General features: G+C 40.2%; 1 protein-coding gene across 1 annotated transcript in view; it reads right to left on the bottom strand.

The window, feature by feature from the left end:
- The window catches only part of NECAB1 (N-terminal EF-hand calcium binding protein 1), a 245,033-nt gene extending 225,126 nt beyond the window's left edge, over positions 1-19,907 (bottom strand). The window contains exons 1-2 of the mRNA XM_007948743.2: positions 19,809-19,907; positions 11,304-11,328 (exon numbers count right to left, since the gene is read on the bottom strand). Coding sequence (XP_007946934.1) covers positions 11,304-11,328; positions 19,809-19,907 — 124 coding nt within the window. The remainder of the gene's footprint in view (positions 1-11,303; positions 11,329-19,808) is intronic.
- Positions 19,908-24,386: the final 4,479 nt, after the last annotated feature.

The raw sequence follows: 24,386 nt of genomic DNA, 5'->3' as shown, positions 1-24,386 counted from the left end.
AAGCAAAAATGGCCAGACTTCATCTCACCTATTTTGGTCATGTTGTAAGAAGGGACCATTCCCTGGAGAAGGATGTCATGCTTGGCAGGGTGGAGGGTCAATGAAAGAGGGGGAGGCCTTCAAGGAGATGGATTGATACGGTGGCTGCAATGATGGGCTCAAGTATAGCAGGGATTGTGGGACTGGCACAGGATCGGGCAGTGTTTCATTCTTCTGTGCATGGGGTCACTATGAGTCGGAAACGACTCAACGGCACTTAACAACATAACAACAACAACCAGGGGTAAGAGGGAGGGGGAAAGGGAAAGCTTTTGTATGCGGAGCATCAAGTTTATGCTAATAGGGGTAGAATATTTTGGAGAAGGATCTGACTCATAGTGACCTCTCCTTGAGTTTCTGAGGCAGTATCACTACGGAAGTAGATTACCCAACTTTCCTTCCGAGGAGTGGCTAGTGGGTTTGACCACCAGCCTCCTGGTTAGCAGTCTAATGCCTTAGGCATTATGCCACCAGAGCTCCTAATAATGGTGGCACAACATGAAAAATGTCAACAATGTCCCTGAGCTGTAAATCTAGAAGTTTTTATTTTGGCACATGTCTTGCATATGTTTTCACCACAATAAAATTAAAAAAAAAAAAAAAAAAAGATTTCTCCAAAAGAGTAAAAAGGGAACCTAAAGATTAGGAAATTTTTTACATATCCGACAAAGGACTTACCTCTAAAATTTACCTCGAAAACTTCAACAACTCAACATCAAAGAGACAAAAAATGCAGTTAAAACATGGGCAAAAGACATGAACAGATACTTCATCAAAGAAGATATTCAGGCAGTCAACAAACACATAAAGAAATGGTCAGAATCATTAGCCATTAAAACCAAAAACCCAACCCACTGCCATTGAGTCAATTCGACTCTTAGCAACCTAATAAGACAGAGTAGAACTGCCCCATAGGGTTTCCAAAGCAGTAAATCTTACAGAAGTAGACTGCCTCATTTTTCTGCTGCAGAGCAGCTGATGGGCTTGAACCATTGAGCTTTTGGTTAGCAGCCAGATGCATTAGCCACTACGCCATCAGAGCTCCTTCATTAGCCATTAGACAGATGCAAATCAAAACAATGAGATATCATCTCACTCCAGCAATAATACCAAAGTTCAACAAGACAGAAAATGACAAATACTGGTGAGGATGTGGAGATATTGAAACTCTCATATGCTGCTAGTGGGATTATAAAATGGTGCAATCACTGTGGAAAACAATGTGATGCTTCCTTAAAATGTTGGAAATATCAATACCTTTTGATCCAGCAATCCTACTACTAGGTATATATTCTAAAAAAGTGAGAGCTGAGACACAAACAGATATATACACACCCATGTTCATCACAGCACTATTCATAATAGCAAAGAGATGGCAACAACCAAAGCACCCATCGAGGTTGAATGGACAAACAATGAGTACATACACACAATGGAATACTATGCAACATTAAAGAAAAATGAAGTAGCCACAAAACACCTCATAACACGGATGAACTTGGGAGATATCAGGCTGAATGAAATAAGTTGATCACAGAAGTATTAATGTTGTATAAGTTCATTATTATAAAAAGTCAAGGAAAGGTTACATACAGAAAGAGACATTCTTTGATGGTACCAGGGATGGTGGTGGGGAGGAAAATTGCTAGCTGCATTGGAGATATGTATTGATTTGGGTGGATATATCAAAATTTGGGCAATACAGTAAAAGTGATTGACAAGCAAAATATCACTAAGAAAAAGGAGCCCAAGGAGAGATGTACAAGAGGCACAGACAACGAAGTGCTATGTATGTACTCATACATAGCACTGCATTATCAGTAATAACAACACTAAGCCTTGAGTGGATACATAGAGAGGCAAGAGGATCTGGTATGGTAGGCAAATGGGACTATACCTATGACTATATAAGTTTGGTATCTCTACATACATTTGTATGTGGTATAAAAATGTCCATATATACAAAAGAGTTAAGAGAGGGTAAAGGGATGATAACTTCTTAGTGACAACAAAACACCTTGAGTCCCGTTTGACCTGTGAGCTCTTGATCATAGTCAGGGGGACATCAAGTTCAACTGACATAAAAGCACACAAGGACAATGTTCTACATCCTACTTTCGTGAATAGTGACTGGGGTCTTAAAAACTTGCTAGCAGCCATCTATGATGCCACTATTGGTTTCTCTCCATCTAGAACAAAGAAGAGTGAAGAAAATCAAAGACTCAGGGAGACAATTAGTCCAAAGGACTAATGGATCATGGGAACCTCAGCTTACATGACTCTGAGACCAGAAGAACTCGGCGGTGCTTGGCTATGACTGCCAACCACTGTGAAAGGGATCAAAATTGGCGATCCTGGATAGAGGGGGAGAAAAATATGGAATAAAACTCAAAATCATAAAAAAAAAAAAAGCCAGGCTTACTGGTCTAATAGAGACTAAACCACAAGACTGTGGCCTTAGTCACTCTTTGGGCATAGAATTAAACTCACTGCTGTAGCTCAACTTTCAGCCAAATAGGTCTAGGAGTGAACAATTACAACAGGGAGGAATGCATTCCTTAGAACAATCAACCATGAGAGAAAATGGGCAGCATTTGAGAAGGTATAAAACTCAGAAGGTAGGAATGCACAGGTAAGAGGGACATAGGGAAATGGTAACTACAGGAAGGAAGTAGGAAGAGAGCTGTTACATCTTCAGGAATGTAATCATTGTCGTGAAATAAAATGTGTATGAACTGTTAATGGAAAATGCATTTGCTCTGTAAGCTTTCAATCAAATCACAATAAAAAGTAAAAAAAAAAGATAAAAAGACTATTCATAATTATTTCAGCTCACCAAGGAAGCATTGAGTGCTATAAATCAATTAAACTACTTTCTACTAGAGAAACAGGGGATTATATCAAGATATTTGCAAATTCAGGGTTACGCCTATAATTACACACCGATGACTAAAGCAAAACATGAAGAAATTGAAGATTCAGACCAACTTCTGCACTCCAAAATTGATGAAACATGCAATCAAGATGCATTGAAAATTAATGGTGATTGGAATGTGAAAGCTGGAAACAAAAAAGAAGCATCAGAAGTTGGAAAATAGGGTCTTGGTGATAGAAAGGGCACCAGAGATTGCATGATAGAGTTTTGCAAGACCAACTTATTCATTGGAAAAACCTTTTCTCAACAATATAAATGACAACTATAAAAGTGGACCATGCCAGATGGAATACATGGAAATCAAATCTACTATATCTATGGAAAGAGATCATGGAGAAGCTGAATATCATCAGTCAGAACAAGGTCAGGGGGCTAACTGTGGAACAGACCATCTAGAACATGTTGTTGTTGTTATGTGTGGTTGAGTCAGCTCCGACTCATAGCGACCCCTCCTTGGGTTTCTGAGGCAATATCACTACGGAAGTAGATTGCACAACCTTCTTTCCGAGGAGTGGCTGGTAGGTTTGACCCACCAGCCATCTGGTTAGCAATCAAGTGCCTTAGGCACTATGCTAACATTGTTGTTGTTGTTATGTGCCGTCAAGTCGGACACGACTCATAGCGACCCCTCCTTGGGTTTCCGAGGCAGTATTACTATGGATGTAGATTGTCCCATCTTTCTTCCAAGGAGTGGCTGGTGGGTTTGAACCACCAGCCTTCTGGTTAGCAGTCAAGTGCCTAAGGCACTATGCTACCAGAGCTCCCTATGCTAACATGTTGTTGTTGTTATGTGGACCTGACTCATAGTGACCCCTCCTTGGGTTTCTGAGGCGGTATCACTATGGAAGTAGATTGCTAACATAGAGAAGGTAAAATGAATGGAAGAAATGATGAAGTGCAAGAGCTGAACAAAAGATTGCAAAGGGCTGCACAAGAATAGAAACTAAAGTATTATAATGAAATGTGCAATGGCCCTCAGTTAGAAAACAGAAAGGGAAGAACAAGGTCAGCATTCCTCAAGCTGAAAGAAATCAAGAAAAAATTCAAACCTTGACGTGCAATTCTAGAGATTCTATGGGCAAAATACTTAACAGTGCAGGAAACATCAAAAGAAGGTAGAAGGAATACACAGAATTGTTGTACCAAAAAGAATTGGTTGACATTTAACCATTTCAGGATATAATCAAGAACTAATGGTATTGAAGGAAAAAGTCCAAGTTGCACTGAAGACACTGGCAAAAAAAAGCTTCCAGGAATTGACAGAGTATCAATCAAAATGTTTTTAAAACGGATGCAATGCTGGAGGTGCTCACTCCTCTATACGAAGAAATACAGAAGACAGTTACTTGGCCAACTAACTGGAAGATATCCATATTTGTGCCCAGTCCAAGAAAAGTTATGAAATAGAAAGTAGAAATTACAGAGCAATTTCATTAACATCAAGCAAAAGTAAAATATTGCTGAACATAATTCAAAAACTGTTGTAGCAGTAGATCAACTGGAAATTTAAGCCAGATTCAGAAGAGAATGTACAATGAGGGATATCATTTCTGATGTCAGATGGATCTTGGCTGAAAGCAGAGAATACAGGAAAGATGTTTACCTGTGTTTTATTGAATATGCAAAGGAATTTGACTATGTGAATCACAAAAAATTATGGGTAACATTGTGAAGAATGAGAATTGCAGAACATGACATTGTACTCATGCAGAACCTGTACGTATACCAAGAGATACATGTTGAAACAGAACAAGGGGATACTGCACAGCTTAAAATCAGGAAAGGTATGCATCAGGGTTGTCTACTCTCACTATACTTATTCAATCTGTATGCTGAACAAATAATTTGAAAAACTGGGCTGTATGAAGAATGCAGCATCAGGATTGAAGTAAGACTCATTAACAACCTGTGATGTGAAAATGACAGAACCTTGCTTGCTGAAAGTGAAGAGGACTTGAAGCGCTTACTGGTGAAAATCAAAGACTACAGCTTTTAGTATGGATTACACCTCATCATAAAGAAAACAAAAGTCCTCACAATTGCACCAATAGCAACATCATGATAAATGGAGAAAAGATTGAAGTTGTGAAGGATTTCCTTTTACATCAACTACAATAAACTCCCATGGAAGCAGCAGTTAAGAAATCAAATGATGTATTTCATTTGGCAAATCTGCTGCAAAAGACCTCTTTAAAGTATTCAAAAGCAAAGATGTCACTTTGAGGACTAAGGTGTGCCTGACCTAAGGCATGGTATTTTCAATCACCTTATATGCACAGGAAAGCTGGACAATGAATAAGGAAGTTAAAAGAATAATAGAAGTCTTTGAATTACATTGTTGGTAAACAATATTCTATATACCATGGACTTCCAGAAGAATGAACAAATCTATTTTGGAAGAAATAACAGATAAAATGCTCATTAGAAGTGAGGATAGTGAGATTTCATCTCATGTACTTCGGTCAAGTTATCAACAGAGGTCAGTGTCTTAAGAAGGACATCATGCTTGGTAACGAGGCGGGTCAGTGAAAAGGAAGAAGACCCTCAGTGAGATGGGTTGACACATGGCTACAACAGGCTCAGGCACAGCAACAGTTGTTAGGATGGCACAGGACCAGGTGGCGTTTTGTTCTGTTGTAAATGTGGTTACTATAATTCAGAACTGACTCAATGGTACCTAACAACAACAAATATAACTATATATATATGTTTGTAGGGAGCTCTGGTGGCATAATGCCTATGGCGGTTCAAACCCATCAGCCACTCCTTGGAAGGAAGATTGTGCAATCTACTTCCATAGAGATACTGCCTCAGAAACCCAAGGAGGGGTAGCTGTGAGTGACTAAAACACAAAGTCATGTACATACATAAAAAAAGTGAAGAGATTATAAAATTTGTAGTTGGAGAGACCTGCGCTCAAGAATCCTCATTCTTTTATTTACGTGCTATGTAACCTGGAAAACGGTATTTAATTTCCTTAGGTGGCACAATGGTTAAGGACTCCACTATTAGCTGAAAGGTTAGTGGTTCGAACCCACCCAGACGCATCTCAGAAGACAAGCCTGGCGATATGCTTCCCAAAGGTCTCAGCCTGAAAAATCCCCTTCAGTAGTTCTACTCTGCACACATGGGGTCACCATGAGTCAGAACTGACGGGACTGCAATTAGCAAGTTTCACCTGCTGTTGTTGTTCTTAGGGACCATCAAGTGGTTCCAACTCCTAGTGACCCTGTGTACAACAGGACAGGACAAAGCCCAGCCTGGTCCTGCATCATCCTCACAATTGTTACTACGCTTGAGCTCACTGTTGCAGCCACTGTGTCTATAAAAAATGGGACTAATAATAAAGTAGTTAAAAAAATATTGTGCGATTACTATGTGTGAGAGCATGACTATGTGTTTTGCAGATACGACATCATTTAATTCTCAAGAAAATCTTATGAGAGAAGTAATATTAGTATCCCCCTTTTTTCAGATGAGCAAACTGAAGCAAAAGGAAGTCGTGTAACTTAAAAGCTAGGAAGAGGCAGAACCAGAGCACTGGAATTCCTCTGACATAAATGTTTATATTCACACCCCTTGCTGTGTTATTGACTATTCTGTAGACTTTTTACAATGATAGGTAACAATGCATATATATTTTAAAAAGAAACTTACTGCCTTGAGTTGATTTAACTCATAGCAACCCCTCCTTGGGTTTCCGAGGTGGTATCACTACGGAAGTAGATTGCCCAGTCTTCCTTCCAAGCAGTGGCTGGTGGGTTTGAACTGCCAACCTTCTGGTTAGCAGTCAAATGCCTTAGGCACTACACCACCAGAGCACCTAAAAAAGTGTCCATCCCAAAATATAACCCCAATAAATTTTAGCCAATTCTGTTAATTAATATACAGTAGATAAACAACAACAGTGTTTAGTCTTATTAATGACATGCACATGATTATGTTTCATATATAATTGTGCATTTGAATTGTGTTTGTGAAGAGTATTGAAAATACCATGGGCTGCCAGAGGAATGAACACATCTGTCTTTGCAAGAAATGAAGCTGGAATACTACTTACAAGTGAGAATGGCCAGACTTCATCTCTCATGCTTTGGTCATAATATCAGAAGGGACCAGTCCCTAGAGGACATCATGGTTGGTAAAGTGGAGGGTCAGCGAAAAAGGGGAAGACACTCAATGAGATGGATTGACACAGTGGGTTCAATGATGGGCTCAGGCATGGCAATGATTGTGAAGAAGGTGCAGAACCAGGCAGTGTTTCATTGTCGTACATAAAGTTGCTGTGAGTTGTTACCGACTTGACAGCAGATAAAAACATGATTGTGTTTTGTCTTTAGTTTTCAAGGTGAAATGTTGGTTAAGCATTCCTTACAAATCGATTCACCAATATTTATTGAGCACTTACGATGTGACGCATTTTGCTCATCACTTTGGACTGGCAGAATGCAAAATAGGTAACATCTCTGCCTATGCAAATTTACAAAGGCTGCTGGAATGGACTAAAGACCATGGAGGAAAACTATAACCATCTCCTAATGATATCTGTCATTAAATTGGGACCAAAAGTGTCACCTATATAGACTATCTGTTGAGCAAGAATGGCAGTGGAACCATAAACATAATTAATGTCCCTGAATTGTACATGTAAAAAACTGTTGAGAAGGCAAATGTTTACATATATATGTGTGTGTGTATATATATTTTATATATAGTAGTATAGTCAGTAGTCACTGCCGTGGAGTAGGACCTGACTCATAGTGATGCCTCCTTGGGTTTCCGAAGCGGTGTCACTATGGAAGTAGATTGCCCAGTCTTCTTCCAAGGAGTGGCTGGTGGGTTTGAACCTCCAGCCTTCTGGTTAGCAGTCAAATGCCTTAGGCACTATGCCACCAGAGCTCCCATGTATTTTATATGCATATAAAACACACATACATATATGTGTGTGTGTGTATGTATGTATTAATTAAACCTCAATTAAAAAAAATGGCAGTGGATCTTAGCAAGTACAAACCAACAAGAAGAATCTGCTGGTATTATTCATTACTCAGAGCCTTTTTATTTTATCTTATTCTAAAGTTAAAAGAATCTTTTTGCAAGATTTACAAATACCCACATGCCATTTCCATTTTCATTCAACCAGCATATAAGTAAGCTTTCTCAAGAGTTTTGCTTTTCTAAATTTAATTCTGGTCTTTTTAGACCAAAGTCCTTATGTCTATACAAAACAATCCTATTTTGAAGCCTATCTTTATGTCTAAGATCCTAGCCTATGATTTAAAATCAACCCCCTCCCCCCAAAAAAAGCCAACTCTGTAAGTCCCCATTACTATAGGAAATCACTAATCATGTTTTTTTTTTTTTTTTTTCCATTTCTTCAAGAGCTTCTATTCCATGTCAGATATATTGCAAAAGCTGAATCTGTACTCTGGCAAGATAACTATCATGGTGCTTATCACTTCTCATTCCCCTGATTATTCCCATCACCAATAACACTGTCCACAAGGGACTCTATTATATGAAGGTCTATTACCAAGAGATCAAGTATATGTAACAGCTATTTATTTGCAAATACAGAATGTGACACATGGTACAGCAAATGGTTACTGTTTTTGAGCCAGTATCTTCTCATTTATGTTACATTATCCACCACCCTTTTTCCCTTTTTCAATTCTGTGTGCATGATAAATAGACTTATTTTTTTCCACTAAACTCCACTGGAATAGAATGACTGGGATGTCAACAAGTGTCTCAGATACCCAAGACATTTAAAAAAAAAAAACAAAAAAACTCATTGACGTCGAGTCGATTCTAACTCATAGCAACCCCTCCTTGGGTTTCCAAGGTGGTACCTCTACGGAAGTAGATTGCCCAGTATTCCTCCCAAGGAGTGGCTGGTGGGTTTGAACCACTAGCCTTTTGGTTAGCACTCAAATGCCTTAGGCACTACAACACCAGAGCTCCCACCACACAGAAAACAGCTCAAGCTTTTCAGTGATAATCATACTAATAGCAGCAAAATAAGCATGTATAAAGTTCTTACTGTGTGCCAGGTACTACAGTGGTAACTTCACAAACATTATCTCATTTATTATTCATAGTAACTCTAGGACATAAGTAGATGTTATTATCTTTATTTGGTAGATGAGAAAGATGATGGTGCCAAGTTTAACTTACTTACCTAAAGCCACAAAGCTACTAGGTGGCATAGTTGTGATTTAACCCAGGTCTGCCTCATTCCATCCTCCTACTTTACACTGCAAATGAGGAAAAGAGGAAGGAGGGATGAAAGGCAGAGGGAAGAGTAATAGACATAACAGAGATGACAATGGAGTGCAGCATCCTAAATCATTTTTGATTGATTATATGAGCATCCAGTGAGCATCCAGGCACAGTATGTGGCCATAAGACAAGTTCTTTTCCGAGAGAGGCACGTTGGGCCTAGAGAAGGAGAATTTCCAGCTAACAATTGCAGAACTCCACCACAAGGGCTCCACCCTAAGAGCAAAGGTGGAAGGGATGGCTTCCCAGATGAGGGGACTTAGTGCAAAAATCTAACAGGATCTGAGAGTTCTCTAGGCAGCTAAGAGTGGAAAGGTTGTACCAGGCAGAGCTAAAAGCAGAGGCAGCATCACAGACATGAAAGACAGAGCAATGCTCAGGGAATCCTGAATGCCTCAGCAGGCTGCAAAGGAAGGTACAAGGTGAAGATCATGGGAGATAAGAACACAAGAGCTGGTTGACTTGACAGAATTAAGATCTGGCATTAGAAAAAGGGGGAAAAAGGGAAGAGGTATCATAGGTGAGGAAATGGGGGACTGAAGTGGACCACACAAAGCTGCCAGTGCCAATAACAACTCCATGTATGTATCATAACATATGAAGTTATCATCTCCCATTAAATCTTGCAAATTGTTTTGTCAGGCGCCAATGTAAATATAACTACAGATTATAAAGGGAACCTGGTGGCACAGTTGTTAAAGCACTCCTCCCCCAACCTAAAGATCAGCAGTTTGAACCTACCAGGTGTTCCATAGATGAAAAGATGTGGCAGTCTGCTTCTGTAAAGATTTACAGCCTTGGAAACCCTATAGGGCAGTTGTAGTCTTTCCTATAGGGTCTCTACAAGTCAGAATGGACTCAGTGGCAATAAGTTATGGATTCTAAGGAGTCCCTGGGTGGTGCAAACATTAATGCACTCAGCTGCTACACAGAAGGTTGGAGGTTAAGTCTACATAGAGACACCTTGAAAGAGAAGTCTGGCCATCTACTCCCAAGAAATCTGCCATGGAAAATCCTATGGTGCACAGGTCTATTCTGAAAAATGTGGAATTTACATGAGTCAGAGTCAACTCAATGGCAACTTTTTCTTCTTTTAGTGGATTATAACGATGGGCAACTGAGGAAGTAAGTTTTGATGGAAAGTGAAAGACACAAAAGAGTAACTACAACGTCTGCCTTTAACCTATCAGATCTGGACTGTGACTGTAATCTCTCCTCATAGATAAGAAATGGGATTATAAGACACAGAAAGGACTCTCTGTATCCTAGATTTGTCAAGAAACTCTTGTGAAGAATATACCTCTATTATAGCACTTATACTATGGTAACAGCATAAACTTAATAAGCTCTTTGATATCATGTAAAATAAATTTTGTACTGTAATAAAAGTCAAAAACATTGCTTGTGACAGCTTGCTTATGATTAGACTTCATGCAGGTGTCATTTAAACTCTAGTTCCTTTGACAAAGCACTTTTTTTCCCTTCTGACTTGCCATCTCCCACTTCTCTACATTATCACCCTCAGTGCATACACTTTGAAAAGAAGTCATGGGGTGGAGACAAGTCTGGCAATGCATGCTTCCAGACAACTTTCTTAGAGTGTAGAAGTAGCCCATGGCACCTATGAAAGTCAGTGTAGGGAGTCTAGACTTTGATGTCACATAGACATGGGTTCAAGTCCCAGCTCTGTATCTCAATAACCCTAAGACATAATGCATGTATAATACTTAGCACACACACCTGGACTCAATAAATACAAGTTTTTGTTACTTTAAAATTAATTTAAAACATAAAAGAAAAAAGTTAGGACCCAAGTCTGAAAAAAACTCCTCACTCAAGGACATAAATTCCATCTTCCAGTCGAATGTAAATCCTTCTTCTCATGAGTATCTGGAACTATTTCCTTGCCTAAAACTGCTACTTATGTAAGACATTGACATTTTATATGCTGATTTCTTAGGCTTTTCTCCTTCCATAGAATTCTTTGTAAAGCAGCCTAAAAGGTAAGAGGCTGATAAGTAGACAACTGTAGATTTTTGGTTCTTACCATTTTTATCTGCTCTCCTCAGTATCTGGAATGGAAAAGAGAAAAAAATTGTATCACCATTTTTTAAAAAATATTGCAGTGAATTTTATACTCACATATAATTCAACTTCTATTGAGCATAACTGTTTCTAACTTTTTCCTTCTCTCTTTCTCTCTTTTATATTTTTAAAACTCTTTCTAATTTTAAATAAAGGTTTCCCAATCTTTATCTCTAATGACCCAAAACCAAAAACAACCCAAATGTCCATCAATAGGTAAAAGGATAAACAAACTATATCAATACAGTGAATACTACTGAGCAATAAAAAAGGGAATAAATTATTGATACATCCAACAACATGGATTGGTCTCAAAATAATTATGCTGAGTAAAAAGCCTAGACAAAAAGAGTTTCTACTGTATTATTCCATTTTTATAAAATTCTCAAATGTATACACTATACTGTAGTGCAAACTATACTAAGGGTGGCCTAGGAACGGGTAAGGAGCTCTGGTGGTATAGTGGTTAAGGTATTTGGTTGCTAACTCGAAGATTCAAACACACCAGCTGCTCTGCAGAAAAAAGATGAAGCAATCTGCTTTTATAAAGATTTACAGCCTTGGAAACCCAACAGGGGTTGCTATGAGTTGAAATCGACTCGATGGCATAGAGTTTGGTTTTGGTTTTGAGGAATGGGTAGGGCCGGAAGGGATGGATTTTAAGAGGATAAGAAGAAATGTTTGGAGGTGGTACATCTATTTATTGTCTTAATTGTAGTAATGGTTTCATAGGTTATGCATATGTCAAAGCTCTTCAAATTTGTATACCTTAAGTATGTGCAGTTTAGTATAAGTCAATTATACCTCAATACAGCTGGGGGAAAAACAGAAATTAAGAGTTATTATATAGAAACTTGCATTTAAACTATATATTCCTTTACTTGTATGAGTTAATTATATTATCTTGAACCTGTGATATATCTTTAGTAAACATCAATTCTAGCCATACAGCATCCACTACTCTTTGGGGATGATTTTCAACTTCTGGAAAACCAATCTTTCCTCCAATCTCAGTCCATCGGCAACAGGGTTGGGCAGAGGACTCAGGCCTGGTAAACAGAGGGTCACATCCCTCATTCCACTGTGACTATTCAGGCAGGAGCCTATTGGGGTCAGTGAATGAGAGGCCACAGTTTTTTTTTGAGTTACTGGAAGACACTTTACTTTTGGTTGATCTTGAACCCGGGAAGTTCATAGGCAAGGAATTGTTCAGTCATTTTGTTGACATATATAACCTGGAAGTAACCAACACTCAGAAAAGCCAAGTACTGAGGCTGACAGACTAGACCCTGATAATGCTCTCTGAGCCTCTGATCAAGTCATTCTGACTGGCTGATCTCAGATGGTTCGTTATAGGATCTAATAAATTATCATTTTTAAATCTTAAAACAGTTATTTTTTTCTGTGACCTGAAATTAAATTAGCCCTAACTGACATTGTATACTTACAGAAGAAAATCCAGATAATACAGTGCACAGCTGTGCTGTATAAAAGCATCCCTGGGAGCACAATGGTTAAGCACGTCACAACCAATGTCATTTGAGAACACAAATCTATTGGTTGTGAACTGAAAGGCTGGCGATTCAAACCCACTTGGCAGTTCAAGCCTACCAGCCACTCCATGGGAGAGAAGACCTAGTGATCTGTCCCTGTAAAGGCTGCAGCCTGAGAAACCCTGCGGGGGCTGGTCCGCTTCATCACAGAGGGTCAGGATGAGTCGAAATCCACTTGACAGCACACAACAACACTTTATACATAGCACTGTCCCCCAGAAAGCTCTCGCATATTGCAAAGACACACTTGAATAATTTAGAAGGGGTACTTGAGAACCACATGTTTTCTAGAAAACTTGAAGATTACAGTTAAATAACCAGAGCTACTCTTCTATTGGGAGCTCTGGTAGCATAATGGCTAAAGCACTTGGCTGCTAACCAGAAGGCTGGTGGTTCAAACCCACCAGCCACTCCTCGGAAGGAAGGTTGGGCAATCCTACTTCCGTAGTGATACTGCCTCGGAAACCCAAGGAGGGGTCGCTATGAGTCGGGGCCGACTCGACGGCACATAACAACAACAACAACAACTCTTCTATTTAGATCATCACTTGAAGCATGAACAATCATTCTTATTCCCACTGTTGTCTGTTGTACTGTCTGCTACTGTAAGAATCATTATCTTCTATTCCTTCTGTTGACTTTAGGGAGAGGTTGTTGTTGTTGTTATGTGCCATCGAGTTGGACCCGACTCATAGTGACCCCTCCTTGGGTTTCCGAGGCAGTATCACTATGGAAGTAGATTGCCCAACCTTCCTCCAAAGGAGTGGCTAGTGGGTTTGACCCACTAGTCTTCTGGTTAGTAGTCAAGTGCCTTAGGCACTATGCTACCAGAGAGGAGGTATAGAGAAATCTAGTCCTTACTATGGTATACTTTACTATCAAATACTAATATTATTACTTAAGTAAACCCACACAAGGAACTTCTCCAGCAACAGATATGCATCACCCTGAACTCTGTTTTTAAGAAGCATGTCCCTCACCCCGTTTTTTGACTGAATGTAATTCTTGCTGGAAGATAGCTTTCAGTAATAGTGTTTATAGTTATATTTGAGTGAAACACAAATTCTTTTTACTCCACAGAGTCAATTTCTAATGGTGACTTTGGGGATCCATCTTACCATCACCATCTTACCATCATGCTTTCTCTCCTCTTCTGTACCTTAGAGAAACACAAAAAGCAGCCTATTTCTTACCTCTGATATACTCTAAGATTTAATTTCATGATCCATTGTGTTCTCACCAGTCTGAAGTGACTAGAATTGCTTCTGAAGAGGAATAACCACACCCCAAAGATCTGGACCCTAGGATTTCTATCATTTCAGCTTATAAATAGCAATCATAAATAGCATTCAGCCTCTTGCAGATGAAATTTAGACAGTAGCTTTTGATATTAAGATAGTTCTTTGTAATTAAATGTGAACAAAATTGTCTTTGCTGCAAATTTTGCCCCTGAGCCCAAGACTAATAAAAATATACTGCAGGGAAGAACTGTGTTTACTATGTTAGGTAACTCCAGCAATCCGGGTCAGTTAGTCTCACTGATTATAACACTAGATGGATAGTAAATAAAGTATTATGATCAGACTAAAGTTTACATGCAGATGTTACTATGCTTTCAATATAATTTAGGGATTATCAAATCAAATATTTTTTTATCTTAGATATAATTTGATACCTTTTCCTCAGATTCCTCATTACTCAATTATTGAAGGAGGTATGAAAATACATGTAATTTTATAGGCATAAATAATAAGCACAATAACAGTCATTCACTGAACTGCTGGTTGTTAAATGCCTACCCTATGCCAGGTTAAATGTAGATGAAATGAGTTAGTCAGTCACTTAATGAACCCCTGAGATATGTGGATTTACACCAGGGATTCTGGACCCACCCATAACATGGAGGACCAGCAAGAAGAGAAGACCTAGTTGGTGAGTCATGATGTGGGGGCCTGGACATGCAGAAGGTCATTTTTGCTATGAGGCCACTAGTCACCCTGAGATAGAAAGTATGGAAGTGGGCACTGAAACAAGGATGGAGAAAAAGGAATTAGCACATATATTTCACTTTCTCTATTTTGCCTAGGGTAAGCCCTGTGCATGAAAGCAATGTTTAATGTGTAACAACAGTGAAACTACATTCCGTTGCTATTGAGTTAATTCTGACCTATAGTGGCTAAGGCACTTGACTGCTAACCAGAAGGCTGGCGGTTCAAACCCACCAGCTACTCCTCGGAAGAAAGATGGGGCAATCTACTTCCATAGTGATACTGCCTCGGAAACCCAAGAAGGGGTCGTTATGAGTTGGGTCCGACTCGACGGCATATGACAACAACAACATAGGGATCCTATAAGAAGGGCAGAGGTGAACTTCCAAGGCTGTACTATTCACAGGAGCAGATTGCTCCATCTTTCTCCTGTGAAGTGGCTGGTGCTTTCAAACCACAGATTTTTGGTTAGCACCCGAGTGCTTTCTGTTGCTTTCTAAAACTAGTTGAGTGTCACTTGCTTTGTCAACTAGAGTAAACAATGATGGAGTCAACTGCCACTCTCCAAATAGACTTTGTTGCTGTTAGCTGTTGAGGTTGCCCCTTAGTCATGGTGACTCCATGCACAATGGAGTGAAGCACTGCCTACTCCTGCATCATCCCCACAATCAGTTGAAGATCAAGCCATTATGATCTATAGGGCATTCATTGGCTGGTTTTCAGAAGTAGATCACCAGGCCTTTCTTCCTGGTCCATCTTGGTCTACGAACTCCACAGAAGTCTATTCAGCATCATAGCAACATGCAAGCTTTCACTGACAGACAAGTGCAGTTGCACCAGAGGAGGTCCATTGGCTAGGGATCAAACCCAGGTCTCCCACAACTGAAAATAATCACCCGCACATGTGTTGCTAGGCAAATAGGAAGTGTGTGGTTGCAACAGAATTCAGTCACAAACTTATCATAAACGGAAGCTGTTTCTGCTCTTATAGTCCTCTATTCATCTCACCTCTCACACAGGGTTTAAGACTTAAGTGTTTTTGTGAGGAAATGAATACATATTCCCACAAAGTCCCTGATCCAGGCACTGAGCCATGGCTCAGGTGGCAGAAGGACAAACAGTAAAGTCATCAGTAAAGTCAACAGTAAAGTCATCTCTCTTCTTTCATCCTTCAGTGCCCCTTCCATCTCATCAGTGAAGTAGAGAAAGGCCACTCCTTTCCCCCTACCCAATTAAAATTCAAAGGAAAACTCCTGGGGAGGAGAGTAACATCCAGTGAGTAGGGTTGTAACAAATGTCATTTGGGATTTATCTTCCTTTTGGGGATGAATGAAAGTTTATTTTTTTCTCTTTGCACAGTAGCAGTATTGATTAATATAATGGTTCAAAAGAGAGTCCACAAGATACATGAGTTAGTACTGAATATTAGAGTTTATTCTCTGATCTAGAATGCAACAACCTGGGAAAAGATAGTGTACTGGTGTAAAATGGAACATGATTGACAGCCTCCTGGTTCTTTAGGGGAGCTGCACGCTGGACCCAGTCCAGCCCCTCTCCCTCTCCCTTGGATGGTAGATGCCCTCTGTAGAAACACACAGCACCAGCCACAGTGTGCTGGCTTAGGTTGGTACCAGTGTTAGGTTTTCAAAACTCTGCTAGAAGTTCAAGAATATGATAAACTAATACTTAATTCTGCCATAATTTTAGAAAGAAAATCATGTGAACTACACTCATAAAGAAATAGTTCTTATAGTTTGTAGATTTAGTGACTTATTTATGCCTTCATCACGGAACATTGATGTAACACTAATATTCCAAATTTACATAGCGCCTTTCCTTTCTTTTTGTTTTCTATCCTATGGTCTCTCATTTAAAACTCACAACAACCTTGGTAAGTACCATACACATTATTTTTTTCTGATCTAGAGTTAGAAAAATGAAGAAAATGACCAAGAATTGTTAGAATTCTCTTTCTGGTTTTCTTGTTAGATTTTTATCTCTTGCTTCTGACCAGTTAAGCACATCATTGTGTCATGCACTATTCTCTAAGCAGTTTAAATAATTTCTTAGGGGCTTGATTATTTCAATGGCGCTAGAATGCAAACATTTGAAACAAAAGTTTTGCTTAAATTTGGAAATCACTCTGTGTGATGCAGAAACCTGCCATCGATTTCATTTCTGTTCCAGTTTGAAAGACCATCATATTTATTATAATCTGCCTAGAATTAAAAAAAAAAAAAAAACCTGTCCTTCTTAACAGTGCTGTTGTTGTTATTATGTGCCGTTGAGTTGGCCCTGACTCATAGCGACCCCTCCTTGGGTTTCCGAGGCAGTATCACTACAGAAGCAGATTGTCCCATCTTCCTTCCGAGGAGTGGCTGGTGGGTTTGAACTGCCAGCCTTCTGGTTAGCAGTCAAGTGCCTTAGGTACTATGCTACCAGAGCTCCCAACAGTGCTAGTAGAGTATATTAAAACTAATCAAATAAAATGATGAAGTTTTATTTCACATTTATTTTGCTAAAAGGAGTGGGACCAGAAATGAATAATTCAAAAATCCTTAAGTTACAAATCCTTTCTCATGTCACATATTTCACCAGAGTGTCAGATTGTTCACAAAATATCTCAAGGAACGTGTAAATATCATCTCCTCTATTTGAGATGAAATCCAATAGCCGTTATTTTTCAGGGACTGTAGCATTTTCCTGCTAAACAAGCATGTCAATGCCTCTCTTGTGAAATCGGTTTTATATTTTTATTTTTAAACGTCTAGAACTAATAGTTGGAAGAAGGCAGGTGTACGCTACTCATAGACTCCAGGAATGTGATACTATTTACTTGGAGAACTTGGAAACAATCATGCATCTTTAATAACAGAGAGAATTTAAATTTCCTTTCTTTCTGTTTTTTAAAGCAGTATTTCGAACACTTGAGCCAAGTTTGGTGTGAGTGTTTGGAAGGATGACTTTCCACTTACATAGCTTCAATCCATTCCTCCTCATTCTACAACCAGGACTTGTTAACTGCTTTTAAAAAAACAAGTCACAGAGTGACTGATCAAACAATATCCTTGGAGGGATAGAATGAAGATTAGGTCAGAATTAATGGAGACTCCAAGTACCCTCTACAAACCAACTTAATCTAATTTTAGCCATCAGCTGCCTAACTAACATGATTTTCTGGAGCCCTGAGTTTGTCCTATCCCTCAAGATTTCCTTCACAGCTGTTCTAAGGTGTCTTCTTCCCTTCTCTCAGCTCAGTTCCTCAGGCTTTAAGGCCCTGAACGGAAGAACTTGAAGGAATATTATCAGCCAGTTAAACCATTAGCACCAATGACATCATCTGGTTGATCCAAACCAGCAGCATTGAGGCTTTGAAAGAATACCTGCTTAAACAGTCTTACTGAATGAATGAATGGGAATCAGATACATACTTTGGTGGGAAGAAGATGGTTAGCAGGGAATTCCTGGATCCCAGATTGAAACAGCATGGAATGGGGGGAAGGGGAAAGACTGCCAGCAGACATTCATAAACACTGTCTATACCATTCTCTGTAGACTAGCTTAAATTTTTGATAGGAGTTCCTCTCCCAATTGAATAAAGCCCAACTGCTTAATTTAAAATAACCTTGGGAAGGCTTCTGGCCTCTTCCCCAATATCTTATTATCTTTCATTATTATCTTATCATTATCTTTCATTATTACAATACTAATAATTTGCTTTCCTCCTATTTTCATCCTTCCCACAAAGAAAATGTGCTTGGCCTCTGACCCATCTTCCACTCATTTAGATTTTAGTAAGAAATGGTAACTTAGGGAAGGGTAAAGGAAACAGCATGCAGACCTCCTCCATGCCTTTTGCTGGTTTACTATCCTGTCTAAACAGGAATTATCCCCATTAAGCCAGAGGCGACTTGGGGGGACAGTGTGAATGAGACGAGTGAGGGGCTTGGTGAGCTGGAATCCAGGCAGGCAACTCAGGGATAGGGAAACCATGAAACCCAAAGGCAGAGAAAAGACCTGGGCTGGGCAACAGGGTGAAAAATACAGAGTACAGAAAAAGCAGACTGGGGGAGTGCAGCAAAATTGAGAAATAAGTAAGAAATAAAACTACAGTCAAGATGAAAACCACAGCTTTAGGACAGAAAAATAGAGACGGGAAAAGAAAGACCATTTTATCAGAGAAATGGAGGAAGGGAGTCAATACCGAAAGCCAGGCACAGGACCAAAGGGAAGACATCTAGTCCAAAAGCTAGAATTGATGAGGATAATAGTAATTACAACTTGGAGAGGCAGAGGGAAGAACAACAGCAGGAAAGAAAATAAGAGGTGTCATTGAAAAAAACAATCATCAGAGATCTTGGTCACGGCTGTAAAGAGAAATGTATTCCGAGTAATTGTTTTCCGAGGGGGTTTCGGGAGGCTAGTGAGGGTCATCCTAATCTCTGCTGCTTCCCTTGTCGCCTTAGAGCAGTATGGAGGCGGACGTTTGCAAACAGGGCACATTAAGATGAGTTGAGACAATGCCCTTCCTCCCTTAGCCCCCTTAAAACGTCCTATTCAGCCAAATGGAGACCGTTTTATTTATGATCCAGTCTCCATTGAAACCCAAGCTGTTGGTTAATTGAACTTTTGGGATTTCGTTACAGGTTCTTAAATCCTAGGCGGCAGGTCTGGGACAGCCCATTTTACAAGTTGAGTCGACGTCTTTCTCTAGCATTTACCTCTGTAATTTTATTTTATTTTATTTGGAAGAAGTGCCGAGGGATAGGAGGTAATCCTCACCCATGCTCTGGGGACAAAACCCTGATTGGACCGAAGTCCGCACAACACACGCACAAGCGCGCACATACACTCACCCACACTCTGGGAAGAGGACAGGTAAGGTACTGGGGACCTCCCAACGGAACTCCTTGCATCTCTACTTACGTCGAGAAAGATCGACATGCCCTTGGAGAGCTGCAAGGCAGAGCTGAGCTCTTCGGAGGAGTTGTTGGAGGACGGCGACGTCTCCTGGGAATCCTCCATCCTTGCACGCCCTATGGGCCAGCGGCAGGAGCAGGGCGAGGAGGGCGCGCCGCCTCGGGCACGGGCGCGGCCGCAGCTCTGCTGGCAGCGCCGAGCCCCGCGCAGCCCAAGCTCGGATCCGAGTGGGTGTTCGCTCGCGCGCGCCTCCCTCCCGCGCGGGCTCAGACTCTCTCCCTCCCGTCCGCGCCGGCGCTGCCACCACTTTAACTCTCGCCTCCCCCTTTCCTTGCCTTACGGCTCCATATCCTCTCATCCTCGCACTTAGCAACGCCTTGCTCCATAAGCAGGGCAATGGGCTCTGCCCCGGGTGCGGCCATTGGCCACCGCGAGAAATGACCCTGGGGGCCTTTCCCACCTTCGGAGCGACGCCCCAGGTGCCGGGAAGGGAGGAGGTATCTCCGACAGAGAATACGGAAATAAATGGAAGGTGTTTGTCCCGAGCAACCAAAGCCAAATTTAGGACAACCCCCGCGCTCCATCCATCCAGGGTCGAAGCCCTCATTGGATCCAGAAGGATTCGAAGGGCTTTTGCTTTTCACAAATCCAAGCCCAGATTCTGCCCATCCTCCTTTAAGACAGTCTTAGGATGAGAGACTTGGATTGTAAATTTTTAAATGAGTGATGAGCGATCTTTTCGTCTAGGGCTTAAGCCATTCTGGTTTCAGAGTCTGCCAGACGTAGGTTTGAATCCCACCTTTCTTATTTTGTTGTTGTGTGAACTAGCAAGTTCATAGCTCTTTAAGCCTCAATTTTCCTCATAAGTAAAATGGTCACAATTATGGTACTTATTTCACAGCGTTCCAGAAGCTTCAGTGTGACAGTGCCACTGGCAAAGGTCTGGCACAGAGTAAACATCTGAAAGCCTTCGTTTTGGGGAAAGAATTGTTGGGTAATGTTTAAGAAGTCTTCCAAAGGTCAAAGTTACAATAAAGATGCAGTTCCTGACAATATTTAAGAACTTATGCTAGGAATTTAATAAAATAGGAGTCTCTAGGTACTTGAGAACTTCTGTGGGAGCATGGTCATTTGACCACACTTCTTATAGGAGAGATATGCACTGTTTATGGGGCATCTAAAAATGTGTAAGGCACTTGACAGTGGCTGTGTGGGTTACAAAGTTGGACAACCTGGGAGCAAGATGAGGCAGAGACAATAGCATTTGGTCCAAAGACATCTGCCTGTGACAAGGGCCTGTGTGCTCCCAGATCTCCATTTTGTAGTCTCATAAGAAAAAGAAACATGTTCTTTCTGTAAGAATCCACAACCAACCAGAATACAGCACAAACTATGAGCATCTGAAGACAGTTAAAAAGTGCTATGGGTTTCTTAGAAAGGAAAGTTTAAAGTGAAAGAGGTAATATGTTAAGTGGTTCTTAAAATGAATAAGTAAATACTCCACATTGTTGTTAGCTGCTGTGGAGTGTTCCCTCTGTGCCACTTCCATACACACACTCATGATGACCCCATGCACAATGGAACTAGATGATGTCTAGGCCTGTGCCATGCCCATCATTGGTTTCAGATCAGACCACTGTGATCCATAGGATTTCATTAGCTGATTTTCAGAAGTGTATCACCAGAGATCTGTCTAGACAGTCCATAGCTGATAGAAACAGACAGGAAAAAAAAAAAAAAAAAAATCCAGGCAGAAGGAAAAGCTTGAGCAAAGGTACAGCAGCAAGAACACACAAGGAATCTGTACTTAGTCTTCTGTCTTCTGGGAATCTCCAGAAACATGCAGAATCCTGGTCTCCACCCCAAGCTTAGTGAATCAGAATATCACAGAGTAAAGCCCAAGTGTCTGAGCCCCCCATATGATTCATACACAGCCACTCTGGAGGTGGGTTGGGAATGAAGTCAGGGAAGTGAGGTGCTGAGGGCACAAAATCCTAAGAGACATTCATTTTCAGTATCCACCCTGCACTTGCAGGACCCTCCATACATTTTGCATCTTCATTCACCTCACTCAAGTCCTCGCCCTGCTCTACAGATTAGTGTTTTGAAAGAGATGAACAACACAGTTGTTCTTAACTCTGGCTGTACATTACAATCATCTAGGGCAGACAGTAATTTTTAAAGGTGGCCACAAATTCATTGACCTCTATAAAAATGTGGGTCTCCTTTTCTTGAATCTTTGGGCTTGTGACTTCTTCAACCAATAAAACATAGCAGAAGTGATCTATGTGCCTTCTGAATCCAGATGAATAAAAGGACTTACACTTTCACCTTTTTCAATGAAATTGTTGCTCCTCTAGTCCTGCGCCTCCATATAGGAAATCTGACTACTTTCAGCCACCATGCTTCAAGAAAGCCCAAGCTACAGGGAGAGCTATAGGTAGGCACCCGTTCTGATAGTCCCTACTGAGTTCATCCTTTGCATCATCACAGCCTCAGCAGCAGACATGTGATAATGAGACCTCCAGCTGTGTGAGACATCCCTAGCCATTTGAGTTGTCCCAGCTGAGTCTGTAGACATCATAGCACAGAGACATGCCATCAAGGCTGTGAATTGAGAAGATAATAAAATGGTTGCTGTTTCACACAAATATATTTTGTAGCAATTGACAACTAAAATAGCTTAGAAACAAACAAAAACTGATGCCTGGGCTTCATCCCCGGGTTTATATTCACTTAGCATTGGGAGAGCCCTGGGCATCAGTATGCTGTTTTCGTTTAAAAAGGTTCCAGGTGATTCTGAAGTGCAGCCAGGATTAAGAACCATGAACTTGACTGTACTGTACATACAAGGAAAAAGTAGAATGAAATATAAGTACATAGGGCTTCATAGGTTGATGAACTCTAGGGTTAGAACTCTGGACTCATGTAGGGAGTTAAAGAGGCATTTGATTGCATCAGGAAGTTATTGATTGGAGCTGTAGTTTAGAAAGATTATTCTGGCAGCTTTGTGTCCTTTTACTGTATTAACTGTAAATAGTGTTATCTGAAATGAAGGAATAGCCCCTTCCCTTTAATGGTTCATTAAGAAAAAACAAAAATAATAATAAACAGACTGGCCAAATCTCCAAAGGATACTGAATATTCAAATCTCTAAGATAAACCACATGAAAAGGAGGAGGAGGGGTATTAACTATGTCAAACTTAGGAAGTTTCCAAAAATAAAATATTATTTGGACGGAAGATTGAATAGGTTTTTCTGCAACAAGTATGTGGTTTAAGTCTGGTCCTTCTAACCCAAGCTATGTGGTTTCCTTATTCCTTAAATTCAGTCTTGCAAGAAGTAATATTTTTTATGCCAATTCCATGGTAACAGGAGCAGGTGATGAAGAAGACTTTCTCTGATTGAAAATGAAGAACAGGAAAATAATTAGTAGTCATCATTCAAAATCAGTGAGCTGTTTGTAATGCTTCAGTAAAAATGATCCTTTCACCTTTGACGACTACAAATGATTTTTTTGGTACTTGTAGCTTGGCTTAGTCCCCATAATGGCCTGGCAAGAAGAAAAAAAAAATTAAACAACCAACTGGTCATTATTATTGATATTATTTTTTTTTTTACTTCTGTATGGGAGCTCTGGTGGCATAGTGCCTAACTATGCCTGACTGCTAACTAGAAGGCTGGTGATTCAAATCCACCAGCCACTCTTCAGAAGGAAGATTGGGCAATCTACTTCTGTAGTGATACAGCCTCAGAAACCCAAGGAGGGGTCACTATGAGTCAGATCCGACTTAAGGAGAATGAGTTTGGTTTTTTTGGTTTGGTATGTAAACCATAATGTTGTAGCTGATTTCTCTTTTTGATGGAAATGCACTGGTAGTGGAAAGACCAGCAGAAATGGGCAGCAATTAGATCTTCATTCACAGCCAAACTCAATAGATTCTACAAAGTGGTAACTAGACACTTATTTAGTTTTCTTCTTATGTAGATAGTGTGCATTTTTGAAAGCTGTTTTCACACATTATTTTCCTGAAACATAGATGCCACCCTGCTCTACCTAATATCAGTCACAAACATGAGACAGCAGACTAGAGGGAGGAAATATATCTTCTCACCAACGTCTGTGCTGCAAGAGCCTAAAAAGAAAAAGAAAGAAAGAAATGTAATTCTAGACTCCAGCTATCAGGCTTCCTAAGATAAGACTTTGATATAAAGGTATTTCTAGCATTTCAGGAGATGATAGCACTGTAGGAATGTATTGCATTTCAATTCATCTCTACCTCGTGGAAGAACTATTATCTAAACCATTTCAGACAGCCAGGAATCTATCTTATTTATATTTTCAAAATTCTAGGGAAAGCGGTTCTTTAGATAAAAGACTCAGAATCCTTTTAGTCAATGTAGTAGACATTTTCATTACTACCCAGGGTCCAAGCGCTCTTCCTTATCTAAGGGCATGTCTCCATGGTGTGAGTCCGAATTAGGGGCAAGACCCATCTGAAAGGGAAAAGATAATCTCTCTCCCTGTCTCCTGGTGGCAGAAACACAGACAGTGATCCAGCCCAGACAATTAAAAAAAAGAA

Source organism: Orycteropus afer, unplaced genomic scaffold (genome assembly GCF_000298275.1).
Source record: "Orycteropus afer afer isolate SDZICR_OR568_19922 unplaced genomic scaffold, OryAfe1.0 scaffold00222, whole genome shotgun sequence".
Classification (NCBI taxonomy): domain Eukaryota; kingdom Metazoa; phylum Chordata; class Mammalia; order Tubulidentata; family Orycteropodidae; genus Orycteropus; species Orycteropus afer.
This window is presented reverse-complemented; position numbering and strand designations above follow the sequence as displayed.